Here is a 22,288-nt window from a genome sequence, read left to right as displayed (position 1 = left end):
TTTTTTTTTTCTGAGTGGCACATACAATAATGGTCCCTTAACAATCAATAGTGTGTTCAGGATAGATGAAAGATGTAGTAGAAAACCAGGCCTGGGTTTAAACCCAGACCTGCCCACTTAATAGCTCCAATGATATTAAGCAAATAATTTAACCTTGCTCAGCTTCAGTTTCCTCTTTACAGAATACACATAGTATACAATGTTCTGGTTACTTACCTACTGTCTCTCTGCTCCAAGCTCATCTTTTTATTCTCTGCTCTGTGACAACAGAGCTAAGACTCTGCAAACCTGTTTCGTTCTGCCAATGGGAAGGCAGGATGGTAAGAATAGGGATTTCATTCTTGTTTTCTAGCTTTTATCATAAGTGCTCCACAGTAAGAGAGAGTTAATTCTGGCCTCTAGCATCTTTCAACATTCCTGGTGAGAGCCTCACTGCATCCGTTAGAGGTACGAGGAGCAGCAGCAGATTATGGCTCCTTGGCAGAGTCCCAGCCTTGCCATGCTCATTCATCCTCTGGGCTATGCTGCCTGGGCCTATCAATCAAGGGTCTGTCCATCCAGGCTTCCACCTGCTCTGAGCACCAGCTACTCAAAGCTTCCTCTCAGATGTGCAAGTGCTGGTCCCCACGGACCTTCCTTCAAACTCCTACATTCTGGTAACCCCACATCTTCGTTTTTGTTCTCCCAGCCCTAGGGGGTTGGTAGCTGCTTCCTGCAAGTATTAATTAATTGAGAAAACACCCAAGTCACCAGTCCTCATTATTGAATGTCCACTGTTTATAAAACTTAAGGCAGTTTCTCTTTCCCTGACTGGACCTTAACTGACAGACCCTCTTTGAAAAGGTGTTTTGGGGGTTCAATGAGGTAACAGCTATAACCAAGCACTTGTACACACTGTTCAGTGGACAGCCGTTTTCTTATTCCCACCTTTTCTTCCTTTCTCCTGCACTTTGACCTCGATGCTGCAATAATTTATTTTCAAAATATGGGGCACCTGTCCAAAATATGGGCGGCTCAGTCAGTTGGATGTCTGCCTTCGGTTTAGGTCATGATCCCAGGGTCCTAGGATGGAGTCCCTCATCAGGATCCCTGCTCAGCGGGGAGACTGATTCTCCCTCTGCCTGCCGCTCCCCCTACTTATGCTTGCTCTCTCTCTGACAAATTTTGAAAATCTTTTTTAAAAAATTTATTTTCAAAATAAAAGGGTATGATTAAAATCTTCCCACAAATACCAGGTCCAAATGGTTTTAAAAGATAAGTTTTATCAAACTTTTAAGGGCAGTAGTCTACCAAATTTCCAGACAATAAGAAAAGAAGTTAAACTCCTCAGCTAGAGTAACATTGATACCAAAACCAGACAAATATGTCATGTAACAGGAAAAACCAGATCCATTTTATTCATGACTACAAACGCAAAATTCCTAAATATAAAATTCTAAATAGTAGAGTACTGGTGCAAGGACAGGCAAAATATTAGTAAAAAATATTACTCCATGACCAAGTTGAGTTTGTCCTAGGTATGCGAGGCTGGTTCAATTTTAGAAAATCCATAAGTGGGGGCACCTGGGTGGCTCAGACAGTTGAGCATCTGCCATCAGCTCAGGTCATGACCCCAGTGTCCTGGGATCAAGCCCCACATCAGGCTCCTTGCTCAGGAGGAGCTTCCTTCTCCCTCTCCCTTTGTCCTCCTCCCTCTGCTCATGCCCTCTCTCTCTCAAATAAATAAATAAATAAGAATCTTTTTTAAAAGTCCATAAAGGGGCACCTCGCCCCTTTATGGGTGGCTCAGTTGGTTAAGTGTCTGCCTTCAGCTGAGGTCATGATCTCAGGGTCCTGGGATCAGGGCCCATGTTGGGCTCTGTGCTCAGTAGAGAGCCAGTTTGTCCCTCTCCCTCCACCTGTTGCTCCCCCTGCTTGTGCTCTTCCTCTCTGTTTCAAATAAATAATAAATAAAATCTTCAAAAATAATAAAAAATATTTTTAAAAATTTAAAGGTCCATAAATGTAATACTCTGTTAGATTTCCCAGTAAGTGCAATAAAATGAAAAAATAAATAAATAAATTAGAGGCATTAGGATTGCAAATGAGGAAGTTAAACTGTCATTATTTGTGAGTGATATAATCGTTTACAGAGAAAACACAAAATTTTTGCGAATATTAGAAATGGGAGATTTCAGTCAAGTATCCAGATAAATATATAATAACTCCAAAAAATTACATAAAGAAGACTGTACCAGGTTATAAATTTAAAACATATCATAAAGTTAAAACAACTGAAATTATACGCATCTCTGGAAGATACATATAAATAAAAGAGTATGTTGAACGTGTGATTAAGGAAAACAATTATGTGGGTGAGAGAAGCCAGGGAGAAGCACTAAGGAGAGACCACATAGTTAGATAAGGTGATGGCCAGGGACCAATCTTTGTTCTAGGTGGTGGGTTTTCTAATTCTTTTCACATTATTTTTTTTTAATGATCCAATAACTAACCAAATAAATAAATAATAGACCACAAATGGACCAATGAGTGTGCCAGGAAGGAGTATGTTACATAATTCTATACACCTAAATTTACACACACACACACAAACACACACACTCCTCCGAGATCAGCTGTAAGTTACTTAGGGAGGGACCGAAGGGAGAAGTTATGACTTAGAATCATTTATTTTTTTATTTTTTTTTAAGATTATATTTATGCATTTGAGAGAGAGAACACAACCACAAGCAGTGGGACAGGGAGAAACAGTCTCAGTCTCCCTGGTGAGCAGGGAGCCCAACGTGGGGCTCAATCCCAGGACCCTGGGATCATGACCTGAGCTGAAGGCAGATGCTATCTGAGCCTCCCAGGCGCCTTGTAACTTATAATCATTGCGGAGCTGGGGAACCTGAGTGGCTCAGTTGGTTAAGTAATTGACTCTTAGCTCAGGTCATGATCTCAGGGTCATGAGATAGAGCCCTATGTCAGGTTCTGCACTCAGTGGGGAGTCTGCTTGAGATTCTCTCTCTCCCTCTGCTCATCCCTCAGCCCCTCGCTCCCCAATAAAAAAATAAGGGCACCTGAGCGGTTTTGTCAATTAAGTGTTTGACTCTTGATTTCGGCTCAGGTCCTGAGCTCGAGCCCACATCAAGCTCTGTGCTCAGCAGGGAGTCTGCCTAAGAGTCCCTTTCTCCCTCTGCCCTGCCCCTGCCCCTAAAATAAATAAATAAATCTTTTAAAAATAAAATAAAAAGTAAATCTTGAAAAAAGAAAAGAATCAATAAGGAGCTACCTAAGTTTAAGATAAGAAAGGAAGCAGGGGTACCTGGGTGGCTCAGTGGGTTAAAGCCTCTGCCTTCGGCTCGGGTCATGATCCCAGGGTCCTGGGATCGAGCCCCGCATCGGGCTCTCTGCTCAGAGGGGAGCCTGCTTTCTCCTCTCTCTCTCTGCCTGCCTCTCTGCCTGCTTGTGATCTGTCTGTCAAATAAATAAATAAAAATCTTTAAAAAGAAAAAAAAGAAAAAAAGAAAGGAAGCAAAGCCTTGATGAAATTACAGTGGAGAAGGGACTGGTCATAAGATTTAATCAATAGTGAAGAGTGCTCTGAGAATAAAAGGGAGAAAAACAAAAATCTGTCTTACTGGGGAGCTTGGGTGGCACAATCAGTTAAGCATCTGCCTTTGGGCCAGGTCAGGATCTCAGGGTCCTGGGATGGAGCATTGGGCTCCCTGCTTGGCGGGGAGTCTGCTTCTCCTCTCCCTCTGCCCACCCACCTACCCCACCCCCACTCATGCTAGCTCCCTCTCTCAAATAAATATTTTTTAAAAATTATTTATTTGAGAAAGAGAGAGAGTACAGCATGGGTGCCCCAATAAATAAAATCTTTAAAAGAAAATCTGGGGGCGCCTGGGTGGTTCAGTGGGTTAAGCCTCTGCCTTCAGCTCAGGTCATGGTCTCAGGGTCCTGAGATCGAGCCCTGCATCATGGGGCTCTCTGTTCAGCAGGGAGCCTGCTTCCCCATTTCTGCCTGCCTCTCTGCCTACTTGTGATCTCTGTCAAATAAATAAATAAAATCTTAAAAAAAAAAAAAACTTAAAAAAGAAAAGAAAAGAAAAGAAAATCTGTCTTACTTTTAATGAAGGGATCCTTCACATAGTTACATTCTGAAGTAAGGCACCATGCCGAAAACAAGGGGATCAGGTATAAAGACAGAATAGATCTCAAAATCTTTACCACTAATCTATCTTTTCTCAGGAAGCTATTAGAGAATGTTGTCTTCCAAAAGGATAGAGTAAACCAAGAAAAAAGAAAAGAAACAAAGGAGCCAATAAAGAGAAAAAAAGGGATTCCCTAGATGAGAGTTCAAATCAGAGGACAGACTATTCCAGGAAGGACGCCTCCATGAAAACAGTAGATAGATCACCTGTTGTATTTACCCACAGAAAAACAAAACTTTGGGTGTGTAATATCTATGTATATTTTGTTTGCACACGTATGTATATATATGATTGTTTTACATATACATATACATATACATATATATACACACATTTATAACAGTAAAACAATGTGATATAAAATGTTTTTATATACATAAAAATCATTATATATATATGTACACACATATATGCATATATATATATATACACACACATAAAATAGCTCAAATGCTTTTTAGTTATTTGACACTCAATGGAAGTTCTGCTTGGTTTTCCCCCTAAAGGCTGAAAAAGATCAAATGAAGAGGAAAAGGAAAAGATAATTGTTCTAGAGATGAGTCTTGTCAACTCAGGGTTTATTGCTTGTTTTCCATTTCCACCAAGGTCCAGTTTAATTTTCAGTTAATATTCTTCAGATTAAGAACTCTAAGACTGCAAAAACAAGCAAATAAAACAGATATTGGAGGAGCCCTTACTGACTGCTATCAAGGCCATCATTTGGGTCTTTCATGTTAATCCTCTGATGGAGAGGCACAGATCTGCAAGAGGCTTGAAGAAGGCCAAAAAGGCCTGACTAATTTCCCCCTGAGCCCCAAGTTCTACCGGCAGGAAGAAGAAAGACCCCAGGGGAGAGAGTGTGGCACCCTCCACAACTCCAGTCTGGCTGCCCACCATCTCATTCCAGGGCAATGGCGGCAGGTACCTTTCCTGGCCCCAGAGACACATTTTTAAGAAGTTTTCTCAAAACTACCTTCCACAGGATGTTCATACTACACAAAAACTATGCAGAATTGATATCTCCCTTTGCAGCAGAGGAAGAGACTTCACTCTTAAAAAACCAGCCCAAGCCGGGGAGCAAATCTGGTACAGACTGAGTGAGATCTCTTAACGAGAGAACAGCAAGCACAACAAGGTCCTCCCAGGGGTGCTTGTTTGCAACGCGGTTACAATACCACACACATGCATGGGTAGCTTTGATTCAAATTCTGAATATAAAAGAAAGCTTTAGAAATCCAGGAGCAAATATGGGAGTTTTTATTCCTTTCCTTTAAAATAAAAAGGTTTCTTACAGATACAAAAAAATCATCAAATCAAATTTTCCCTAAGTTCCAGGGCTTAGTAGTCAACGCCTTACCGGTTTTTAAAGGAATATATGGCCCAAATACAGTACCCTAAAACTTACCTTTGAAGCATGTAATATCTCATCTCCTTAATTTCCTCTGCAGAACCCTCCATATCAAGATGGCAAAGGAATGGAAGATTTTTTTCTTCAGGTTTCAGCCTTGTAAACACAAGCTGCAGTCCGTCCTCCTGTTGCAGGTGCTTAAAACCCAGGAGGACAAGAGAAACTGTGCCTTCTGCCTACTTCTTGGCCCTGCTTCAGTCAGACGGGAGTATTCCTGATGGCCTCAAACTACAGTCATTTTGTCCCCAATTTCTGTATTTCCCCACCTTTCCTCCTTTTTGTATTTTCTCCCTCAACCTGGTTCACACAAAGAACTGGTTGATTTCCCAAGGGGACTAAGAGGAGAGGGGGAGGAACATAAAAGCTTGTGTAACTAGAAGACAGATCTTAGCTCTGCACTAACCGCAGCAGACATGTTTCAACAACGGTCACTTTCTTCTGACAGTCACCAGAGAAAAGCTCCACAGCCTCTCCTGGCTGCCAGCAGCATATGACAAGGAGGGCCCCAGGCAAAAAGAAGACAACATTTATAAGGAAAACTAAGTCAAGAGAATAATGGGGTCATGAAATCCAGAGGGAGGAGGACAGCACACAGTCTAAGTAGGTAATTTCTTAGATCCAATCAAAACAAATAATACTGATTATCAGCCTGCAAGAAGGGGGAAAGCAGGTCAGGCAGCAAAGAAAGCAAGTAGAAAGGACAGGACATGCCACTACGAAGGAAATTTGAATAAAGTGGGAGCCACAGTTCTAACTTTCAGGCCAAAGTAGTGATACATGTTACTTTAAAAAAAAAAAACCTTTTTTAAAGTAACAAAATCTGAGATTTTATTCATGCATACTTGAAAGTAAGAATGGAGCTCGGACAAATGGGACATAGAGAAGATGTGCACAAAATCCTTGAAAGGAAAGGGGCCCAGAGAAATATCTTAGACACAGAGGTCTAACCCAAATTAAGTAGGGAAGGAAAAAACCCTGCCTAGAAAGGCTACTGGGAAATGTATATTGCTATAAAAGCAAATGTGCCAGAGATGGATCCCTTAAATTAAATAAACCGTGGCTGAATGTTCTATAATAACAAAGTCCTACTTCAGCTTCTAATAAAACTGACCTGAATGCTATATATTCAGGTTTGTAATGGGAGAGACTCCAACAGCTAGAATCTATAGAATCACAACTTCCTATGTTAGACCCTCGGGAAAAATATAATTCACCCAAGTCACGTGGTAACAGGATTCATGCACCACAGAAAAATTCTTTCCCATCAAAATGCTGGATAGAAATAGTTAATCATCTGATGCCAATTATGCTAAGAATCTATTAATCTTCCAGAAAAACCCTCTAAAACAGAAGTGTACAAATAACCTGGAGCAGACATAGAAGGTAAATGATCAAACAGAAAAGAGATGATTAAGGCAAACAAACCCTAATCCTTGGGACACTCAGATGACCCAACCGGAAAAGACAATCAGGCCACTCAACATGACCACCAGTCGTAAGAGAAAATTTGCGTCCCGGGTCGCCTTCTGGTCTGCAGCACTTCGCATCATTCCTGACACGCTATGCCAGTGTCCGATAGAGTTAGTCAAGTTTACTCTTTCCTTTGAAAAGCCAAGCTGATGCAGAGGGCCCTCCTATCTTTAGGACTCTTCAGAATAATGTGTCTCAAAAATATAGCACACGGAGATCTTTGTTCAGAACAATTACAGTGACCACAGATGCAGAAGCAGTTTGATTTTAGACACATCTAAGTGTCTCCAGATGTAAGCAGTTCCCAAAAGAGAATCACACTCTGCCTGTTATATAAGGTCAACATCCAAAAACTATATAAAGCCCAGAGTATAGAGTAAAGCAGGCTACTTGGCATTCAATTATATCAGAAAAATACACTAAAAAGGTACACTGAATAATCGAGTTTGTGCTCCCTTTCGCCAGAGGCATCTTTCTAAAAACAACCAAACACTAATACAGGACACCCAGATCCAAAAACAAAGCTTGAATTTCTCATCTTCTATGAATGCTGCTCACAATCCTTCTGTAATATTAGAGCACAAGAAATAAAAAAGCCACATTCATTCCTCCCAATTCAAAGCATCCCCATTTTCACCTACGAACAGAGAGTGTCCAAAGTAGACACATACCTGGCACAACATCCAACTAGAAGCCCACAGTGATCCCAGCATTGTAACATGCCAAGCACCAAGGATGACGTAGCGGTTTATCCAGCAGACAGTGATGCATGAGCTGGCGTGATTGCAATGCAGTCTGAGTTACACTGCAGCACACACTGCGAGAGGCTGTTTTACACTGGGCTGTTCCAGGCAGAGAAAGCTTGGATCAAGGATAGTCGTCTTTTGCAAATCAACTCACCAGATATAAAAAGGTTTAGTTGTGGACTCTAAATCCTGTGCTTCTGATCTCTATGCCTGTCCTTGCAGCAATGCCACAGTGCCTTGAAAACTATGGCTTTAGAGCCAAGTTTTGAGATCAGGTAGTGTTAAGTCTTCCGACTCATTTTCGAAAACTGTTTTGTCTATTCTAGGTCTTTTGGGCTCTCATGTAAATTTTAGGATCAGCATGTCAAACTCTAGAAAGGAAGGAAAAAAAAAAAAAAGCCTGCTGGAATTTTGATATAGACTGTGAGTTTACAGATCAATTTAGGGAAAATTCCCATCTTGACAATACTGAGTTTACCAATCCCTGAACATGGACTGTCTCTCCATTTATTTAGGTTCTTAGTTTCTCTCAGCAATGTTTTATTATTTTTATACTCAATTCTTATACTTCTTTTGTTAAATGTATTCCTAAGTATTTTATTCCTTTTGATGCCATTGTGAATGAAATTATTTTAATTTCATATTTGCTTATTGTTAGCTAGTATATACAAATATGATTTTTGTATATGGGTCATATAGCTTGTGATCTTGCTAAACTCACTTTGAAATTTTTTTAACCTTATTGAAATATAATTCACATAGCATATATTTCAGCCATTTAAAGTACATATTTCAATGGTTTTTAATATGTTCACAATTATGAACCACCATCACAATCTATTTTAGAACATTTTCATTACCCCAAAAAGAAACCTCCTAGCCAACAGCAGTCACTATTTCCCCGTAACCGCTCCCTGTTCTAGGCTACGACTGATCTACTTTGTTCTATATAGATTCTTGTTATTTTACATAAACTTAATGATAAAATACATGGTCTATTGTAATTGGCTCCTTTCACTTAGTGTAATGCAAGTATTCATACTTAATTTCTTTTTAAGGGTAATTAATTTTCCATTGTATGGATATACTACGATTTGTTTATCCATTCATCAGTTGCTGGATATTGGAATGCTTCCATTTTGTGATGATTATGAATAATGATGCTGTGGACATTTGTGCACAAATTCTTATGTCAACATGTGCTTTCATTTCTCACAGGTATGTAACTAGGAGTGGAATTGCAGGATCATATGGTAAATACTTAGTTTTATAAGAAATTGCCAGGGACACCTGGCTGGCTCAGTCAGTGGTAGAGCATGTGACTCTTGATTTCAAGGGTTGTAAGTTCAAGCTCCATGCTGGGTGTCTTTAAACAATTTTTTTTTTTTTTTCAAATTATTTTCCAGAGTAGTTGTATCATTTACATTCCTACCAACTATGTACAAGTGATCCCATTTCTCCATATTCTTGCAAACATTTGGTGTCACCAACTAGTTTTTATTTTAGGCAACCTGATAGGTGTGTTTATCTCATTGTTTTAATTTGCACTTTCCTATAGCTAATGATGTCAAACATCTTTTCATGTTCTTATTTGCCATCTGTATATCCTCTTTGATGACATTTGCCTCCTTGTAATCGCTCTTCTTACTGAGAATTTTATTTATTGATTCACTGTTGTCATACTTTAAAAAAATTCTTTAAACAGGTTTTCCTTTGATTCTCTGAATGCATTTACGATAGCTGCTTTGAAGATTTTGTCTGCAAAATCCAGCATCTAGGGACACCTGGAGACTTTTTCTACTGACTTTTCTTCCTAAATATTGGTCACATTTTCGTCTTTCTTTTCATGTCTCATGATTTTGTTGAAGCCTCAACACATTAAATAATGTATTGTAACAAGTCTAGATTCTGCTTTCTTTTACCTATGAAAGTTGTTTTGTTACTATTATTTCCTTTCTACATCCCTTCCTTCCTCGGCTTAATAACTTGCCAGGGCAAAATCTGTGAAATCTGTCTACCCCTAAGTATGCAGCCACTGAGGTCTCTCAGCTTATTTTCTTTATATTGCTTGTTCTTACGTTGAAAACTGCCTTCACTATCTCCCAGTGATTAGGCAGGGGTTATGTTTAAACACCTGAAGCCATTAAGACTTCTGTACTCTGTTCATGTGTCTGTGTGTAGGGTAGGGTAGCACATTCAAAGTTCAGGACATTTTCAAGATGCTCTGGCTTTTACTTCCTACTGGGTGTTATCATGTCTACTCTGTGCATGCACACAACCTCAACCAGCAGTATGCTTGCTCCAACTACAAAACACCTCAGTCTAGTAGAGCCACTGGTCTGTTGGACATAGCCAAGGCCAAGATAATCGTTTCCACTGACAACAGCAGTGGTCATGGGCATCATTCACCCAAAGTGAGTAAGCTCCCTTCAACCGCAGCATCAAAACTGGCAGTCCACCACTGGCAAAATCTCTACACTAACCAAACTCGGGGAAGGGAATGGGAACAGGCCTAGGCAAGACCACCACCAACGCCTCCTGTTCTTACTGAATTTCAGCAGTTTTTCAAACAACCCTTTCTCAGATTGTTGTATGCCTTTTGGTTGATCTCAAGGGTGCTGAAATGGTTTTGTCAAGCCTTACAGCTGCTTTTTGAGTTAAGGATTTATTGATCCTTACTCAGCTATAACTGGAAGTCCTGCCTGTTTTAATTTTTGAGATATAACTTCATACAATAAGGAGCAAAAATCTTAAGTACACACTCAATTAATTTTACATATGTATATGCCTACATAACCAAACACTCCATTAAGATACAGAATATTGGGGCACCTGGGTGGCTCAGTGGGTTAAAGCCTCTGCCTTTGGCTCAGGTCATGATCCTGGGATCGAGCCCCACATCGGGCTCTCTGCTCGGCGGGGAGCCTGCTTCCCCCTCTTTCTCTGCCTGCCTCTCTGCCTACTTGTGATCTCTGTCTGTCAAATAAATTAATAAAATCTTAAAAAAAAAAAAAGATACAGATTATTTTCGGAGTCTCAGATGGCTCCCTTTCCAGTCAACATCCTCCCCAGTGTAAACACTATTCTGAATTCTTACCACTACAAATCAGTTTTGCCTGTTCTTGAACTACACATACATAGGGTCAATCTGAATGTATTTCATCAATACGGAGTCTATGAAATTCATCCTTGTGACAGACCAGTAGCTTGCTCATTTTCATTGCTATGTAGTATTCCATTGTGTGGCTATCCCATAATTTATCTATTCTACTACTGATGGACATTTGAGTTTTTTATGAATCTTGACCATATTCATCCTTGTACTTGGTTTTTGGTGGACAAATGCATTCATTTCTTTTGGGTAAATACTTAGGAGTGAACTTGCTTGTTGATAGAGTATGTGTATCTTTAAGTTTAAAAGATATTTTAGCTTTAAAACTTTTAACTTTAAAAGATGTTGATAGAGTATGTGTATGTTTATCTTTAAAAGATACTGCCAGGAGCCCCTGGCTCAGTGGGTTAAAGCTTCTGCCTTTGGCTCAGGTCATGATCCCATGGTCCTGGAATCGAGCCCGCATCAGGCTCTCTGCTTAGCAGGGAGCCTGCTTCCTCCTCTCTCTCTGCCTGCCTCTCTGCCAACTTGTGATCTCTGTCAAATAAATAAATAAAATCTTTTTTAAAAATTTAAAAATAAATAAATAATAAAAATAAAAGATACTACCCAAATAGCTTCCTACTTTTTTTTAAGATTTTATTTATTTGAGAGAGAGTGAGAAAGAGAGCACGAGACCAGGTGGGAGAAGCAGACTTACTGATGAACAGGGAGCCAGATGTGGGACTTGATCCCAGGACTCTGGTATGATTACTCAAGCCAAAGCCAGATGCTTAACCGACTGAGCCATCCAGGCACCCCACCCCCAACAGTTATCTAAAGTAGTTGCACCAAATTACATTCCCACCAGCAATGGAGGAATTCCATGTCAGTCTTTCAATATTAACCTTTTTTTTTTTTTTAAGATTTATTTATTTATTTGTCAGAGAGAGAGAGCGAGAGAGAGAGAGAGAGAGAGAGCACAGGCAGACAGAATGGCAGGCCGAGGGAGAAGCAGGCTCCCTGTTGAGCAAGGAGCCCGATGTGGAACTCGATCCCAGGACGCTGGGATCACGACCTGAGCTGAAGGCAGCCGCTCAACCAACTGAGCCACCCAGGTGTCCCAATATTAACCTTTTTAATTGGGGTGGCACTTAATCCATTGGAATCTTAATTCACAAATCGCTGATGATCAATGATATTGAATACTGTTAACAAGCTTACTTGCCATTTGGATATCTTCTTTTGTAAAATTCAAGTCTTTTCCTCATATTTCTATTGGGCTGAAATGTCTTTATAAGACATGGAAATATCAAGGAAATCATCAACAGGATAAAAAAGCAACCTACTGAATGGAAGATGATATTTGCAAATGACGTATCTGATGAGGGTAATTACAGCAAAAGCATACAAAGAACTTGTACAACTCAACACCAAAAAACCCCAAATGATCCAATTAAAAAGTGGACAGAGAACGTGAATAGAAATTTTCCCAAAGAAGACATCCAGGTGGCCAACAGACACATGAGAAGATCATCAACATCAGTAATCATGAGGGAAATGCAAATCTCAAAACAATGAGATTATCACCTCACATCTGTCAGAATGACTTTTTTTTTTTTAAGATTTTATTTATTTGATAGAGAGAGAGAGAGCGCGCGCGTGAGCGTATGCACCCAAGCAGGGGGAGCGGCAGGTAGAAGAAGAAGCAGGCTCCCTGCTGAGCAGACAGCCTGATGCAGGGCTCAACCCTCAGGACCCTGGGATCATGACCTGGGCTGAAGGCCGACACTTAACTAACTGAACGCATCCAGGCACCCCTACAATGCCTCTTATTAAAAAACAAGAAATAACAAGTATTGACAAGGGTGCAGAGAAAAGGGAGCCTTGTGCACTGATGGGAGGAATGGAAAATGGAAAAACAGTATGGAGGCTCCTCAAAAAATTAAAAATAGATTGAAAAATTTAAAATAAATTAAAAATAGAACTACCATACCACCCAGTAATTCTACCGCTGGGTATCTACCCAACGAAAAAAAAACACTAATTTGAAAAGATATATGCACTCCTATGTTTACTGCAGTGCTATTTACAGTAAGATAAGGAAACAAGTATCCATCAACAGCAGAATGCATAAAGAAGATGCGATATACATCGACAATGGAATATTACTCAGCCATAAAAAAGGACGAAATCATGCCAATTGCAATGACATGCATGGACCTAGAAGGCATTATGGTAAGTGAAATAAGTCAGACAGAAAAAGACAAATACCTTATGATTTCTCTTATATGTGGAATCTAAGAAACAAAACAAATAAAACAGAACAAACTCATAAATGCAGAAAACAAACTGGTGGTAGCCAGAGGGGAGGAGATTGGTGGGAAGGGCAAAATAAGTGCAAGGAGATTAAGAGGTACAAACTTACTGTTATAAAATAAATAAATCATAGGGATGCACACGGAATAGAGTCAATAATCTGTAATTACTTTGTATGATAGATGGTAACTAGACTTATGGTGGTGTTCATTTCATAATATATATAAACACTGAATCACTATGTTGTACATCTAAAACTAATGTAATATTGTACATCAACTATAGTTCCATTAAAAAGAAGAGATTAAAATACCTTTTTCTTATTGATTTACAAGATTCTAGAAGCAAGATATTTTATTCTAGTTTTACCAACTGACAAACAAGGGGGGAAAAAAGTCCAAGATACTGAGGAAAAACACTGGAAAACTAAATGACATATACAGAGTTCTATAACAACCACAAAATACACATACATGGCAAGTGCTATAAAACTTTATCAAAACTGACCATATGCTAGGAATGCCTGGCTGGCTCAGTCGGGAGAGCATGTGACTCTTGATCTCAGGGTTGTGAATTCAAGCCCCATGTTGGCATAGAGCTTATATAAAAATGAATATAAATAAATATAACAGAAACTGATTAAGAAAAAATTTGACCATATGTGAGTCCATAAACTATCAATAAACTTCAAAGATTTGAAATCACCTAGAGTATATCCTCTGAATACAATGGATTAAACTAAAAATCAATGACAAAGATATTAAAATAGGTCCAAGTGGTTTTACTATTATAGCCAGTGTCTTGAAATTAAGGACTCCATTTCGAGATAATTTTGGGTCCCAAAAAAAAAAAAGAAATCACAATGAAGTTGAGCAAAATAGGTGGAGGCGGTCAAAAGGTACAAAGTTCCAATTATAAGATAAATAAGTCCTAGGGATATGATGTACAGGATGGTTACCATGGTTAACAAATAGTGTATTACTGTATATTTGAAAGCTGCTAAGAGAGTAGATGTTAAATTTCCATCACAAGAAGAAAGAAAAAAATTCTAACTACGTGTGGTGATGGATTTTTTTTTTTTAAAGATTTTATTTATTTATTTGACAGACAGAGATCACAAGTAGGCAGAGAGGCAGCCAGAGAGAGAAAGGAGGAAGCAGGCTCCCTGCTGAGCAGAGAGCCCGATGCAGGGCTTGATCCCAAGACCCTGAGATCATGACCTGAGCCGAAGGCAGAGGCTTTAACCCACTGAGCCAACCAGGCGCCCCGGTGATGGATCTTAACTAAACTTATTTTGGTAATTATTTCATTATATAAGTATATAAATTTTACATATGTATATAAATATATATAATATATAAATATAAAATCTTTATGCTGTATACCTAAAACCAATACAATGTTATATGTCAATCATATCTCAAAAAATTAAAAAGTAATCACAATGAAAATAAGAAAATATCGGGACTCCTGGGTGGCTCAGTTGGTTAAGCGGCTGCCTTCGGCTCAGGTCATGATCCCAGCATCGTGGGATCGAGTCCCACATTGGGCTCCTTGCTCAGCAGGGAGCCTGCTTCTCCCTCTACCTCTGCCTACTCTCTGTCTGCCTGTTCTCGCTCTCTTTCTCTCTCTCTGACATTAAGTAAATACTTTTTTAAAAAACAAAAATATCTTAAACTGAATGATAATAAAGATATGTCACATCAAAACTTGGGGGATATAGGGCTCCTGGGTGGCTCAATTGGTTAAGTAATTGCCTTCAGCTCAGGTCATGATCCTGGAGTTCCAGGATGAGTCCTGGGTACAGGCTTCGGGCTCAGCGGGGAGTCTACTTCTCCCTCTGACCCTCCCCCATCTCATGCTCTCTCTCTCTTAAATAAATAAATAAAATCTTTTTAAAAAAAAACTTAGGGGATATAATAAGATGAACTGATGAATGGATACAGAGATACAGAAATGGATAAATAACAAACCAAGTATAGAAAATGTTAATGGTAGAATCTAGGCGATGAGTAAAATCTAGGCGTTCTCTGTAAAATGCTCTCAACTATGTTATATGCTTAAAATTGTTCATAATAAAATGTTGAAAAAAGACGTGAGATATAGCTAAAGATGAGCTTCGAGGAAATTTGTAATCATTAGTACATAGCTTAGAAAAGAAAGGGCTGATAATCACCTTTGTCAAAAGACTAGAAAAAAAACAAATTAAACCTGAAGAAAGTATAAAGAAGAGAATAAAGAGGATAGCAGATATCTGTGAAAGAGAAAACAAATGTACAATTAAAAAAAAAAGAAAGTTGGTTCTTTGAAAAGGCCAATTAAATTAATAAACTTCTATTAAGACTTACTAAGAATACGGGAAAATGCAGAGCACCTGGGTGTGTCAGTCAGTTAAGCACCTGCCTTCTGCTCAGGTCAAGATCCCAGGGTACTCGGATAGAGCCCATGTCAGGCTGCTTCTCCCTTTCCCTCTGTGGACCACCCCCACCACCCCGCTTGTACTCTCTCACTCTCAAATAAATAAATAAAATCTTAAAAAAAAAAAAAAGAGTAAGAAAATGCTAGCTCAGTATCAGGAATGATGAAGAGGGAACTCACTACAAAGTTTATGCCAATAAATTTGAAAATTTAGATTCAATTGATAAATCCTATCAAAAATCATTTTCTGTTCCACCCGGAAGAAACAGAAATCTGAATTATCTTAATCTACTAAAAAGATGGACTATATATACATGATTTAAAATACTATTACCGGACGCCTGAGTGGCTCAGTGGGTTAAGCCTCTGCCTTGGGTTAAGTGGGTTAAGCCTCTGTCATGGTCTCAGGGTCCTGGGGTGAAGCCCCACATTGGGCTCTCTGTTCAGCAGGGAGCCTGCTTCCCCCTCTCTCTGTGCCTGCTTCTCTGCCTACTTGCGATCTCTCTCTCTCTCTGTCAAATAAATGAATAAAATTTAAAAAAATAATAATAAAATAAAAATAAAATACTATTACCTTTGTGACTGCCCCTGGCCAATCTTACTATCTCTCCCTCGTGTTCAACAAATACCTATTAAGTGCCTACTATATGCTATAGAAAGTGCTGGGTATACAACTCCAAACAAAATGCATATGATCTCTGCCTTCATTTTAGTTACAGTGTGATAGAGACAAGCAATCAAATAAATATGCCAATGAAAATATTACAAATTGTGATAAGTTCTTTGAAAGAAGAACAGAAAGAGTATGAATAATAAAAGCAGTCCTCTCTGAGGAAGTGATATTTAATATGAAGCTTTAAAAAAAAGGGGGGTGGTCTCAAGTAATCACTGGAAGAGTAAAAGAGAATCCAGGCAGAAAAACAAGCATGTGTGGCCCTCAGACAGGAAAGACTGGCACACCAGAGGAACTGAAAGACCAGTATGGGTGAAGAACTGTCGTTATAATGAAGCTGACAAGTCAGTCACATCATTCAGGGCCCCAGGAAGTCAAGCTAAGAATTCTAGTATCTTCTGCTGAGTGCAACAATGGGAAATCAGGAAGCAGAGAATCCAGCTAAGCAAGCATTCTAGAAGTCCAAACAAGAGTTGACCGGCTAAGGCTTAAACTAAGGTGATGGCAAGTGAATGTAATGAAGTAAATATTGGAGACAGAATCAACAGAACTGAAGGGCAATTCTCCAGGTTTCTGACTTAAGTAGAGTGACCAGAGGCAATATTTATAAGTCAGATGGGAAAGATTACAGAAGGATCATATTTATTGAGGATGGGAGAAATCAAGAATTCAGGTCTAAGGGGTGCCTGGCTGGCTTAGCCAATACAGCACACAACTTTTGATCTCGGGGTCGTTGAGTTCAAACCCCACACTGCGCATATAGCTTACTTTGAAAGAAAAAGTTCGGGTCAATTCACATTCTAGTAAAGACTTCACATAAACAGTTGAACGTATGGGATGGATATCATAAATAATGGGAGTCACTGGCATATATACAATAGCAAAGGGAAGAGATTGTATAGGAAGAAAATGTATACCAAGTGAAAGGAAAAGAAGGTCCAAGACCAAGCAGGACTAACTGTTGGAAGTAACATGAAAAAGGAAGAGCCCTGGATGCCTGGGTGGCTCAGTCCGTTACGCATCTGCTTTTGGATCAGGTCATGATTCTAGAGTCCTGGGATTAAGTCCCAACTGGGCTCCTTGCTCAGTGGGGAGACTGCTTCTCTCTCTGCCTACTGCTCCCCTGCTTGTGCTATCCCTCTCTCCCACTCTGCCAAATAAATAAATAAAATCTTAAAAAAGAAAAAAGAAAGAAAGAAAAAGGAAGAGCTTGCAAAGGAGATTAGAGAGAGTACCGGGAAACAAAGGAGGAAAGACAAAAAAGCATGGTCTTCAGCAGACAATAGAAGGAGTGTGTTTCAAGGAAAAAGTAATCACCTGTATAGAGCTATTGAGAGGCCTGAAAGGATGAGAACTGAGAAGCACCCACTGAATTTAGCAATATTAATAATGGTCACCAATGATTTTTAGTGTGAGCTGTTTCAGGAGCAGAGTACAGACTAGTGCAGCTTGAAGAAGGAATGGGAGACAAGGAAGTTCCTAGAACTCTTCCAAAAATGTTGGCCACGACATGGGGCAATTACAGCAGTGGTCCAAAGGGAGTGTGGCTATCAAAGAAGGATTTTATAAAGACGGGAGTCAGAGAATGGCTGAATGCAAATGGGAATGATTTGGTAGAAAAAAAGATACTTAAAATGTAAAGAAGAAGAGAATGACCAAAGGAGGGAGGATCTTGAGAAGTCCTTGTAACAAGAAGAAAACATGAGAATATGAGTGAATATACAAGTAAATTTGAAATTAGGTGTTGGAAGGAAGAATTTCTGGTGTGACAGAAAGTTAGAAAATAGGACACAAAGTTACAAATTCAAAGTATGTCTAGAAGGGACAGGGGCTAACTTAAGGGAGACTTATGGTTTGAGGACAATGGAGAAAGAATGCTATTGTTGCTGTGAAAAATGAAAGGCCGAATAACCAAAAGAGAAAAACAAAATAGCAGAAGGAGTAAGGAAAATTTCACAGCATAGACTGCATTCAAGAAGGATCCTTAAAAGCGATGACATGAAAGGATGAATGGAATTTCAACAGTCAGGGCAAGGGCATTCCAATAAGAAAACATAGCAGGGGAAGACGAGAGAGAAATCCTACGATGCTCTCAAGTAACTGCTTTATTTTCTTCTTTGCCATCAACTTCATTAAAGGGTACACACACTGTTGACATTACTATTCCTTCACCATTTATTCCCGACTTAATCTCTTGCCATCTACTAAAGCTGTTCACCCCATGATCCTCTTGTGTACTAACTCCAGGGCTTTTGCTCAGTTTTTTATCTCTTAAAGCTTTTGCAACATTGTAGGTTACATCTTCCACCTAAAAATGATCTTTTCCTTGGTTTTCCTGGATGTTCCTTCCAGCTTACAGATCATTTCCTGCCTTCTTTTTCCCGTTTCCTTCCATCTCAAACCAGACATTTCCATAAGACACATTTCCCTTCTACCTATAAACTCTCCCTCACAGTGATCGAATCTACCTGCACAACTTTAATTTCAATGCTACAAACATTTACTAAGCATACTCTATATGCCAGGCACTGTTCTAAACTCTGAGAAAGTGGTTCTCAGCTCTGGTTTCATATCAGATTCACCTGGAAAGTATTAGCATGTAGACTGTTGAGCTCTGTGACCAGAAACTGTCATTCATACAGTCTGGGACAGGTCTTTTTAAAGCTCCACAGAGGACTCTGTTGCACAGCCAAATCTAAATACTGTTTTCCATTTTATATATGTCTGCAGTGTGATAGGCAAGATGCTTAATGATCTCATCTTTTTCTTACCTGCCTCTTCTTCCGTAACACTCAACACACTGTCTGTTACATTCTGGTAATACTCAATGACCTACAATCGCCTGAACATGCTAGATATCTCAGTCTGGTAGCTTTGCACATGTTGCCAACCCTACCATCACTAGTGTTCCTGCTACATACATGTACTTACCTCTGTTGCTTGCCAGTTTTCTCTTCATTCCTTTGAAACCCAGTTCAAACAAATCTGAGACATTATTAACCCCTACAGATCTCAACAAGCCCACCAAAATAATTATGAAAACTCTTTGTATTGGAAATATTGTTAAGAACCTGGCACGATGTTTGGCTAGACACCAAAAAATACTACTGGTAAAAGACCAACTGAAGTAATGCTATGAGATGATCAGTTTACCATTCAGAAAGATTCCAATGGTCATGTGGAGCTTATTATACTGACAGGGGAAAGAGACTGGAGAAGAGCTAAAATACCATTGCCATAATCCAAATAATAAAAGAACAATGGCAGTAGCCATGGAAAGGGCATGGATTCAAGAACTACTGAACATGGATGGCTGAGTTGGTTAAGTGTCTGCCTTTGGCTCAGGTCATGATCCCAGGATCCTGGGACTGAGCCCCACAATGGGCTCCCTGCTCAGCAGGGAGCCTGCAACTCCTTCTTCCTCTTTCCCCTTATCCCCGCTCAGTCTTTCTCTTTAATAAATAAATAAAATCTTTAAAAAATTTATTAGGGTATAGCATCAATAAACATACCTAATTAGGTGTGAGGTGGGGAGGAGAGAGGACTCTCACATAACACCCATATTTCTGGCTGGGGAGACCAGAGGAAAGGCAGGGTTGTTAATTAAGGTAGATCAAAAGAGAGGATGTAGCCCAAGAGAAGAAGGCTACAGCCAGAAGTTTTGCAGGAAATCAACAATTCAGAGGCATGTGAAAAAAGCCAAGCCTATTCAAGAACCCGAGAAGGAAGGGTCAGAAAGGTGAATTGGGAGAGAGTGTTAATAAAACATAAGAAGTAGTTGGAAGAATGAGTGAAAAGTCAACACTGTCAAATTCTGCCCATGAGGAGGTCACCAGTGAGTTTTCTAAGTGTGGTTTCAGAGAAGTGGTAGGAGCAGAAGCCAACGGCAATAGAGTAAGAAGCTAATGGAACTACCAGGTGACAGTAGCAGACTGAGCACTGGTCTACTGTTCTCTGTCAAAAGCACACAAAAATGACGATAAAATAACAAAAGAAGCATAAAGACATAAGAACAAAGAAAATGAAAGAGGAGTCCCCAACAGATATTTTCTGTCAAAAAATTGCAGAAAACAGAAAGTGGATGGTTAAGAAGTAACCACCTCAGAGACCAAAGAGCCTACTATAGGAAAAGCCACTTAGAAACAAGGATGATTCCACTGCAGCACACTGGAAAAGCTCAGGAATTAGAATCTTCCAGTAGATCTCTCTTAGCAAGGGTGGAGACAGAGCTGAAAACCAAATAAAATCTGTAGCTTGCTTTAAAGTATTGTACCAATGTTAATTACTTAATTTTAATAAATATAGGGTTGCTAGATAAAATACAGGATGCCCACTTAAATTTTGCATTTCAGGCAAACACAATTTTTTACGAAAGCATGTCTAATGCAGTATTTGCAGCAGTGTTTTTTTTAATACATCGTTTATCTGAAATTCAAAATTAACTAGGCATCATGTATTTTTATTTGCTACATCTGACAACTCTAGATAAATGTACTATGATTATGGAAAATATAAATAGTAGTGGAAGGTGAGTGAATGATACACAGAAACTCTGCTAAGTCTTTGTAACTTTTCTGTAAATCTAAAATTATTTCAAAATGAAAAGCTGAAAAAAAAATGAAGCTTACAAAAGACTTTTAATGATGTGAGAAAGTGCTGTTCTACGAAAAAAGCAAAAAACAGGACTGTGTATTCATTATGATATCCATGTATGTGTTTTTTAATGAAATTTATCTTTATGGGGTAAAAATCACCAAAAGAAACATCAAATATTAATAGCAATTATCACTGGACAATCATATTCTGGATTGTTTGTATTTCTACATGCTCTTTGGATATCCAACTTTTCTATTAGTATATATCTAACAATTTTAAAATTTTAAAGTAGTAAATGCAAACTTTACTTGTAAATTTATGTTCACAGAAGAAAGGAGGGGGGAAATGTGTAGATTACACTAGAAGAATAAAAATAATAAACACTGTCAAGTGGCCATCCTGAGCCCTACTTACCGTATTCATAATTTCATTTCTACAATTAGCTACATTTACAGAACAAACTCTGGGAAATTATAATACGTACACAGACAGCTCCTGTTTTCTGAATGGAAAGAGTGGGTGGGAAACAGAGCAAACTATTGCCTTCAGAAAAAGAGTAGCAAGTTGCTGATCTCATAATGACCTTCTCTGTCTACTCACTTCTGAGGCACCATGGCAACTGGGAACCTCAGAATATCAAGGAAGGAGCATTGAGAGTAAAGGGGTTGGAAAGCTGCTAGGGGAAGGGAGAAAGCTCAGGGAAGCTGAATGAGAAATGTGAGGAAAGCCAAACCATTAGAACACTCAACAGGCCCAACTACAAGCAAAGCTATAATATAAACTCAAAACTATAACCAAAGGCCTGGAGATAGATGAGCCAAAGATAGGAAGGAAAAATAAAATTTCCTACCTTCTCAATAATGGTTATTCTTAACATCTAAATTATAACATTGACACTATATGTGTACTATAATTAAAGCCTTCCAAATTTCAAATTTCAAAACTGAATCTCTAAGTTTTAAATGCTAAAAAAGACTTAAAAAGGTTTTTCCCGTCAAAAAATTTTACCTCACGAGAGCACTTCTTCACAATAAATAATATCATATTACATAGTATGGTACATTTTACTTTTCCAAAAGCTTCTGCAGATATTATTTAACTTCACCTCTATTATTGGATTTAAACAGAATCACTTCAAACTCAGGAGTTTAAAGTGAGAGACTAAAAAGGAAAGAGAATTTCTTGCCATGTTAAATAAAAACATACACAGCTAAAACTTTTTTAGTTTTATCTTTCATATTTATCTTTTAGTTTTGTCTTTCATAGCTTTTGATCACACTGTATTTTATAATGTCCATTTTAATTTTGATTATAAAATTCACTAAAACATCATTTGTGCAACACTACATTGCTTTGCTACAAGTGCTA

General features: G+C 38.9%; 2 protein-coding genes across 3 annotated transcripts in view; both read right to left on the bottom strand.

The window, feature by feature from the left end:
* Window positions 1-21,993, bottom strand: part of ACACA (acetyl-CoA carboxylase alpha) — a 202,836-nt gene extending 180,843 nt beyond the window's left edge. For both annotated transcript variants that reach the window (XM_032843244.1, XM_032843243.1), the window contains exons 1-3: window positions 21,989-21,993; window positions 6,310-6,320; window positions 1,400-1,404 (exon numbers count right to left, since the gene is read on the bottom strand). In XM_032843244.1, coding sequence (XP_032699135.1) covers window positions 1,400-1,404; window positions 6,310-6,316 — 12 coding nt within the window. In that variant the 5' untranslated portion in view covers window positions 6,317-6,320; window positions 21,989-21,993. The remainder of the gene's footprint in view (window positions 1-1,399; window positions 1,405-6,309; window positions 6,321-21,988) is intronic.
* The window catches only part of LOC116858493 (acetyl-CoA carboxylase 1-like), a 29,507-nt gene continuing 20,301 nt past the window's right edge, over window positions 13,083-22,288 (bottom strand). The window contains exon 4 of the mRNA XM_032843297.1: window positions 13,083-13,137. Coding sequence (XP_032699188.1) covers window positions 13,083-13,137 — 55 coding nt within the window. The remainder of the gene's footprint in view (window positions 13,138-22,288) is intronic.

The sequence above is a fragment of the Lontra canadensis genome, unplaced genomic scaffold (assembly GCF_010015895.1).
Source record: "Lontra canadensis isolate GAN:19392208 unplaced genomic scaffold, GSC_riverotter_1.0 scaffold137, whole genome shotgun sequence".
Lineage (NCBI taxonomy): Eukaryota > Metazoa > Chordata > Mammalia > Carnivora > Mustelidae > Lontra > Lontra canadensis.
This window is presented reverse-complemented; position numbering and strand designations above follow the sequence as displayed.